The 9,273-nt window shown below is 35.3% G+C and overlaps 1 protein-coding gene across 1 annotated transcript in view; it reads right to left on the reverse strand.

The window, feature by feature from the left end:
• Window positions 1-749: 749 nt before the first annotated feature.
• LOC136853315 (glutamate receptor ionotropic, kainate glr-3-like) overlaps window positions 750-9,273 on the reverse strand; it is a 14,084-nt gene continuing 5,560 nt past the window's right edge. The window contains exons 4-8 of the mRNA XM_067128677.1: window positions 8,416-8,423; window positions 7,677-7,898; window positions 7,457-7,512; window positions 4,259-4,477; window positions 750-1,035 (exon numbers count right to left, since the gene is read on the reverse strand). Coding sequence (XP_066984778.1) covers window positions 779-1,035; window positions 4,259-4,477; window positions 7,457-7,512; window positions 7,677-7,898; window positions 8,416-8,423 — 762 coding nt within the window. The 3' untranslated portion in view covers window positions 750-778. The remainder of the gene's footprint in view (window positions 1,036-4,258; window positions 4,478-7,456; window positions 7,513-7,676; window positions 7,899-8,415; window positions 8,424-9,273) is intronic.

Genomic DNA, 9,273 nt, shown 5'->3' on the forward strand with positions numbered 1-9,273 from the left:
TACTGTTGCTGAGGAGATCATCATTTTTGAATGTGCATATTGTGTATAGTGAGGTAATGTGCCCTACTTCATTTTGTGATATAATAGTTAAGCATTGTTTCAGGAGCATACGATATTGATATCAGATTTCTTTTGATAAACTTAAATGTCAACTTTGTTCTTGATTGCCCTACATCTTCTCAGTACTTGAGCTGTACATATTGACAAACTAGTCAGGTAGTAGTCAAGTAGCCTTCTCATAGGTTAGATATCTGGGTTATCTAACAACTTTTGCACACCTCATGAAATTTAACCATAGATTCCTGAATTGCTATAATTATCGTCTTCTCCGATACCTAACAACATTTATTTTGTTTTCATACACTTTACTGTGCTAAATATTTATGTTGAAAACAAATGAGTGAGTTGAGAACAACATATAACTCCAGACGAATCATTTGTTTCCTCTAAATAAATGTTTTTATTGTTGTCATATTTTCAGGCTGGCAAACATGGAATGTGCAACCTTAGCCATTTAGCTGTAATTCAACTGTCTTTTTATGGTCCTTTATTTCCCGTAGCCCTCCGAAAGCCAGCAAGTGAGAACCTCTGGAATTCTGGAGTTGTCCTTCTTCCACTTAGGATTTCAATGGCGAAGGACACGACAGCAGCGAACATTCCTGGCAGTCGAAGGATGAAGAAGAAAATGACTTGTTAGTAATCGCAATGCCTGACCAACTGCTAACGGACAATAGCAGAGACCATTGTAAGTCTCTTTATTCAAAGACACAAAGCGTATTTAGAAAGAGAATTCATTGTCCTCACCTCCAGCATACACCATAAAGACACCATAGAAATCTCCCAGGTCCATCGGGCGCAGATTAGGAGTGCCAAGAGAACTGACTGGCTTGAGACATTCTGTTGCATTGTGGACGCCTTTCTTGTAGATGTAGTCCAGGATCCCCGACTCCCGCAGGCGAACGATCCTGGCACAGCACAGCATTGAATGAAGACACTCGAAACATTTAAATTTGTGAGGGGGCAAGAATATTTGACCTTGTAATTATGGAAGGACTGTTTAGATATTAGTGAAATGGAACCACTTTTTATTAATTCTAGGAATCTTCCAATCAAGCAGTGATGTCACCCTCTTAATTTGAAATCTTTTCACTTTTAGAGGTGCTCTCTCTCTCTCTCTCTCTCTCTCTCTCTCTCTCTCTCTCTCTCTCTCTCTCTCTCTCTACACCTAAGTACCATTAACCCCTTCCACTCTTGTATCATTCAGCTCTGCCTCTGTTCTCTCCATCTAGCCTAAAACCACACACTCTCTGATAACTCTATAACCTCATCCTGGAATTTTACCCACGGCTGGACTCCTTATATTTCTGCCTTTCACCATAACCAGTTTTTAATCCATTTTCTCATACTTCTTCCCATTCCTCCTTTTTAAATCCATTTGCCTTAATTCACCTTACACCTAAATATTCACCTCTTCCTCTCTAACTTGAAATTCAGTATTCCTAACTTCTGTTTCAGGCAAAGAATAATCAGGTACATCTCCTAATACTCCACCTATTTAAACACATTCATTTAAAATACCCAATCTTGAGAAAATGTGGTTACATAAGTTTGGTCATTTCTAATAACTTACATAGGGTCAAGTTTAGCTTTCCATGGTGAGCCCTTTTGCAGAAGAATGCAAGCCAGAGTCGTCCGGAGAAAGCTCTCGGATATTGCGTACGTGTCGCAGCGCCCAGTCTTCGTTAGTTTATAGGAAAAATATAAGATTAAAAGTAGAAATACTTTTTTTCATACTGGGAAAACATACACGTTTTAGAAGAAGTGCTTTGATTTAGTTCTTGTAACTACATGAAGTTCCTAATTTAATGAAATTGGTCTTGTAAGGAAAACTAATCTTGAGTCTACTGATTAAATATATAATCTGTGATGACTGTTTTTTTTTAAATAGCTTCATCCCTGTTGAAGGAAGAGGCCATATGTATCTGTGTACGTGTGTATATATACACCGTTTCTGACCTATACTGTGCATGCAGCATCTCCACAAAATAAGAGAGACTTTTTCTGACAATAAGTAGATTCTTATTCATTTTCTTATTATTAATATGATTTCAACATTATTATTGCCATAACTATTGTTATGAATACTATTATAACTATTACTTTAGTAACTGTTTGGGAATAACCGATTACTATTTTTATCCTTTTATTTCATGTATCTAATTGGGTGTATTGTGTTGTCTCTACCTTGTATATTCCATGTATATAGACAAGAGCTGGAATAAAGGATATTATTATTATTATTATTATTATTATTATTATTATTATTATTATTATTATTATTATTATTATTATTATTATTATTATTATTATTAATTACAATCTCGAAAAATAAAAAATAGTTATACAAGAAAAATCCAAAATTATATAGCAAATTGTTTTAATCTTTTACATAGTAACACAATTTACTATGTAACTGAGGATTTTTCTTGTGTAATTAGTTATTATTATTATTATTATTATTATTATTATTATTATTATTATTATTATTATTATTATTATTATTATTATTATTATTATTATTATTATTATTATTATTATGTCACAAACACAAGAAGAATATCCTTGACGCAAGAGACGTCGTGGAACACCTGAAACAGAAACTCCATCATAAGTATTAGGAGTACCTTTGAAAAAGAGCTGTGGGTGATTTGTGCCAAAGCAGACACAGGAGCTGTGAAGACGAACTCCCCTTGGGTCATGCCCCAAATGCCCCACGAGATGTTCATAGGTCCGTCGAGCCCTATCATCTGCTTCTTCAGTCGACCTAATATGGAGTCTTTGGGAGAGTTCTGTGAGGTCAGGAATTTTGGCATTAGCTTCCTCATAGTTCAAATACTTATAGCTGGTAAGAACATTTAGATTTTTCTAGATAGTGACCCCCAAGGGTTTTCGGGGGTCGTCATCTAGGACTAATATTTCTTGGGGGTCATTATTTTTATGATATTTACAGTCTTTTGTTTGTTTTCACGGTAATCCCCAACGGGCTTGTACTAAACACGCCGCAAAGGTGATACATACTGGGTTAAAACCAACGGGGGTCACTATCTAGAAAAAGATCTGGACATTTTTATTGAAAACTTTTTTATATAAATAAAAATTACTGGTAAAGTAAAACCAGTAATTCTCCGTGGAAATCATATAAAATGTTTTGATAAGTGTTTTAATGAAATTTTTTTTTTAGACATTTAGTGCATGTGTCTCATAGAGCGTATTACAGATATTTGCTTCTTAACATACGATAGAAAATGCATTTTTTTTTTTTTTGTGGAAATGAAACGACATTGCTGTAGGAGACAAAACCAAGAACAAACAGCTCTCTCTCTCTCTCTCTCTCTCTCTCTCTCTCTCTCTCTCTCTTTGACCAAAAATTTCTAACATTGAAGAAAATGCTAGGGTTGGCTACTATGAATTCTGTATTTATCTTTGCAATGTACTAAAATAGACAACAAACTTATTTTGCAAGGTTGAGAAGAATGCTTTATGAAAATTTTTTCAAAAGAGGGTATGCATTGTATACATTTTACTCAGTTGTGATTCTAAACAAAAACAAAAAAATAGATGACAATGAATAAACCTAACAGGACACTGGCATCTGTATCTGATTATGCGTTTATAACCAGCAATTTTTGCTTGATAACCAGCGAGAAGCCTGACATTTCGAGCATAATTATTTTTTCTGTAGAGAGCTGGCTATGGCTAGCAAGATTTTAACCAATGTCAGTGAGCGATACCAGACTGTGGGAAAACAAACAGCTGGGGATTACTGCCCAACAAACAAATCTAGATAAGACTGCCACTTCTACTTAACCGCTGCGTTAGAGCAGAGTTTTTTGACTCAGCATAACGTAACACCTCAAGACCTTTATGATGTTTGCCTTCAAGAAATCTCCCCCGTACGGGGTTAGTGCCACTGTAGGCATTACTTAAGATTCTTTGCAGCGTGCCTTCGGCCCCTAGCTGCAACTTCTTTCTTTCCTTTTACAGTATCTCCTTTCATATTCCGTCTTCCATCTTATTTTCCACCCTTTCCTAACAATAATTCATAGTGCAACTGCGAGGTTTTCCTCCTGTTACACCTTTCAAACCTTTTACTGACAATTTCCGTTTCAGCTCTGAATGACCTCATAGGTCCCAGTGCTTGGCCTTTGGCCTAAATTCTATATTCAATTCAACTGAATTCAAGAAATCTCTTATGAACCAACCTCAACAGCACTGTGCAGAATAGAGCCAGCTGGCGTCCAGACTCGAAGGCCAGTTTCCGTCAGCTGTTCGAGGTTGTCAAATGGAAGGACGACCTTGGGCAGAATCAGCATGGCCTTCAGATTCGACCGATAGACCGTCACGAGGATAAACGACATCATCAACCATACGGTGCTCAAGACGCGAAGAGAACCTCCCGAAGGCGTTTGAATTGACGCTGAAATTAGAATATGATGTGAATAAATCGTCACATATTATATAAAAAATGTACAGTACGTGTATATATACATATATATATATATATATATGTATATATATGTATATATATATAGTATATATATATATATATATATATATATATATATATATATATATATATATATATATATATATATATATATATATATATATATATATAATGTGTGTGTATTCGTGTTACGACAAGAGTACCAGAAAGAAATTCAGATGAGGTTGCTTGCCAGGGTACTATACTGAAAGATGATTGTAATTTATTATATAGTGATAATTATGAGAGATAGAAAGATCATTTAAACAATGTTTATGCAGATTTGTTAAGTAAACTACAATAGTGACAATTAGTTAAGGGTGCGTTTTTCAGATGATTCTCTGCTTTTAAAGCTGTATGCTTTAAAATGAGAAATATAATTTATGCCATCACATGAGTTGTTGTCACACATCAGTTCTCTCCGGCTTACATTAACTGATTAGTCCTATACTTCAGCAACTGCTAACTCTTACATTAGCTGATTAGTCTATACTTCAGCAACTGCTAACTCTTACATTAACTGATTACTCCTATACTTCAGCAACTGCTAACTCTTGCATTAACTGATTACTCCTATACTTCAGCAACTGCTAACTCTTACATTAACCCATTAGTCCTATACTATAGCAACTGCTAACTCAGAATTGTGCGCGTGAGCTTTTCAACATGGTAGTCAAACCGTATAATCCAAACAAGGGTGGAACCACCACTGCTGTGTCTTCTTTGTATCCAGAATCCTTTGATTTGCTCATTAAGAATACAAAAATATCTGGTCAAGAGGCAAGTCCCTTAACAAGCTGGAATGCTTGTAAGCTTACAAACTTCGAGAATGCCTTTAGGCAATGACATTTTTAGTGAATAATAATACAACAGTTGAAACCTGGCGTTTTAGAGAATAGTAATGCACCATTTGCATTTAGACGTTTTAGAGAACAGTAATGCACCAGTTGCAATTAGACGTTTTAGAGAATTGTTTTGAGCCAGTTGCAATCTAACGTTTTAGTGAATAGTAATACAGTCATTTGCCATTCTGAGTTTCAGCATAATGATAAACCAGTTGAAATCTGAAGTTTTAGTGTATGATATTACAGTTGTCGCAATCTGGCGCTTTAATGAATAATAATACACCAATTGAAATCTGAATCAGAGCGAATTGATATCCGACTTTTTAGTGAATAATAGTACACCAATTCAAATCTGACGTTTTAGTGAAGTGAATAATAATGCCAGTTGAAATCTGACGTTTTAGTGAAAAATAATACATCAACTGTAATCTGATATTTTAGTGAATAATAATAAACCAGTTGATATATGAAGTTTTGGTGAATAATAATATACCAATTGCAATCTGGCGTTTCAGTGAATAATAATACACCAGTTGAAATCTGACGTTTTAGTGAAAAATAATACATCAATTGAAATCTGATGTTTTAGTGAATAATAATACACCAGTTGATATCTGAGGTTTTGATGAATAATAATACACCAATTGCAGTCTGATAATTTAGTGAATAATAATACGCCAGTTGATATATGAAGTTTTGGTGAATAAAAATATACCAATTGCAATCTGATGTTTTAGTGAATGACAATAAACCAGTTGAAATCTGCAGTAATGGCGAATAATAATACAAGAGCTTATATCCGACGTTTTAGTGAATAGTAATATATTAGTTATAATCTGATGTTTTCTTCAATAATAATATTCCATTTGATATCTGAAGTTTTAGCCAATAATAATACACCAGTGAAAAATAATCATGAAGCTGATTAAAGAACGTTTTAATGATCATCAGTTTACGCCACCTGATGTTTGTCTTCAATAATACATTTACAGTTGATATCTGGGACAGTTTGTAGTAATCGAATAATAATACTACCACCTGACTTACGCTGGGACAGAAGTGTACTAATAATACATCAGCTGGGAAATTAATCGCCTGACACGCTTCAGAAGTGTAATGATCGTACAAGCGTACATTTACGCCACCTGACCTTCGCTGGGACAGAAGTGTAGTAAGTACACGTACATTTGCGCCCCATGACTTATGCTGGGACGGAAGTATTTCGAGACGCCACATTTACTTACTTATGCTGGGACAGAAGTGTAGCAATCGCACAAGCGTGCATTTACGCCACCTGACTTACGCTGGGACAGAAGTGTACTAATCGTACAAGCGTACATTTACGCCACCTGACTTACGCTGGGACAGAAGTGTAGTAATCATACAAGCGTACATTTACGCCACATGACTTATGCTGGGACAGAAGTGTAGTAATCGTACAAGCGTGCATTTACGTCACATGACTTATGCTGGGACAGAAGTGTAGTAATCGTACAATCGTACATTTACGCCACATGACTTACACTGGGACAGAAGTGTAGTAATCGTGAAAGTACATCGCCACATGACTTATGCTAGGACAGAAGTGTAGTAATTGCACAAACGTGCATTTACGCCACCTGACTTACGCTGGGACAGAAGTGTAGTAATCGCACAAGCGTACATTTACACCACCTGACTTATGCCGGGACAGATGTGTAGTAATCGTAGAAGAGTACATCTACGTCACATGACTTATGCTAGGACAGAAGTGTAGTAATTGCACAAACGTGCATTTACCACACCTGACTTACGCTGGGACATAAGTGTAGTAATCGCACAAGCGTACATTTACACCGCCTGACTTACGATGGGACAGAAGTGTAGTAATCGTAGAAGAGTACATCTACGTCACATGACTTATGCTACGACAGAAGTGTAGTAATTGCACAAGCGTACATTTACGACACCTGACTGACGCTTGGACAGAAGTGTTGTAATTGCGCAAGCGTACATTTACGCCGCCTGACTTACGCTGGGACAGAAGTGTAGTAATCATAGAGTACATTTACGCCGCCTGACTTACCCTGGGACAGAAGTGTAGTAATCACCCAAGCGTACATTTGCGCCCCATGACTTACGCTGGGACAGAGGTATAGTAACCGTAGAAGCATGCATTTACGCCACATAACTTACGCTGGAACAGAAGTGTAGTAAGCGCACAAGCGTACATTTATGCCACCTGACTTACGCTGGGACAGAAGTGTAGTAATCGTACAAGCATACATTTACGCTACCTGACTTACGCTGGGACAGAAGTGTAGTAATCGTAGAAGCGTACATTTGCGTCCCATGACTTATGCTGGGACAGCAGTGTAATAATCGTAGAAGTGTACATTACGCCACATGACTTACGCTGGGACAGAAGTATAGCAAGAGTCCACATGCCAGCGTTGTCCATAGCTGAATCCTTTGATTTTAGCGGCTGGTTCGTCTCGCCGTTGCTTTCGTAAGGAGAAAGGTCAGTGCTGGAATGAAACAGTTTTAGTTTGCGTCCTTATGTTACAGAGAAAATAATTTTACAAAGATTCCTCTTGCTATTTACTTGGAAAATTCTGTATCCCTCGGCGCTGACAGTTTAGAGAAAATCATTACATGGGGTAAAAGCGAATGTTTACAAATAAAATTCCAGCAGAAATATTTACAAAATTAAGTTTTAGAGTCTATTTCCATCAGTTCCCGAAAATTTTGCTAACCCAAATGCTAACGTTACTAGATTTAAAGAACAGGAAATTGTTGCTGGATTAAAGAACAGGTAACTGACAGAAACAACGAGGGTTTTATTATTTCATTGCATATTCCCTCACCATAGTTTGACGTTTATTAACAGACAGCAGAACAATTTCAATAAATTTTTTTTATGTTAGACAAGCAATAATGAACTTCTTGGTCCTTTAATAACTATTGTAGAGTTTTCAACAATCCTGTTCTCGAATATGAAAATCATTTTTGCTCAGAATGTATCAGATGTATCTTAGACCTCACCTTTTCTCCTGAAGGAAAAAATTGTATCCGTGTTGTACTAGGAATAAAGAAAAGATAAAGATGATCATGGAGAGCAGTATTCCTAGCCATGACTGAAAGAAGAGTAATGATAATATATATATATATATATATATATATATATATATATATATATATATATATATATATATATATATATATATATATATATTATATATAAACATTATATATCTATCTATATATATACTTATACAAATCCATATATAGACAAACACACACACTCACACATATATATACAGTATGTGTGTATGTGTGTGTAGTGTTGGTGAGAGGTTATCATGGCAGAAAATAGTAATTACTAACACCATGATCAGAATACAGGATTTAAGTAATTAATCGAATTATTATTTATAAGAAATCTTAAAGCTAAAAGTAAAGAAAACCTACATCTTTGCAATATGCTGAAACCTAACTATAGACATCAGCCAAGAGCGTTTATTTCTTGATGTTGTCTAGTTAGAAGTCAGGCTATTGAATTCCAAGATGAGTTCAACAAGACGTGAATTCATATCTTTCCAGCAACAAGACCAAATAAGAGTAGTGAATATTGCTTGGGGATCAGGATAAAGACCTTTTTTTATTTCAGACTCTTGTTCATAATCCCATCAAATTCAAAAATAACACTTTGAACTACCTTAACTCAGGTCAGCCAGCTGTTTAAGCAGCTAACTGTTTTTTCAACTGAGTTTTTAAAATATATCATATTTCTTTACTGGAGATGCACGATACTTGTCTTATATCAGTATATATATATATATATATATATATATATATATATATATATATATATATATATATATATATATATATATATATATA

Source organism: Macrobrachium rosenbergii, chromosome 27, assembly GCF_040412425.1.
Source record: "Macrobrachium rosenbergii isolate ZJJX-2024 chromosome 27, ASM4041242v1, whole genome shotgun sequence".
Lineage (NCBI taxonomy): Eukaryota > Metazoa > Arthropoda > Malacostraca > Decapoda > Palaemonidae > Macrobrachium > Macrobrachium rosenbergii.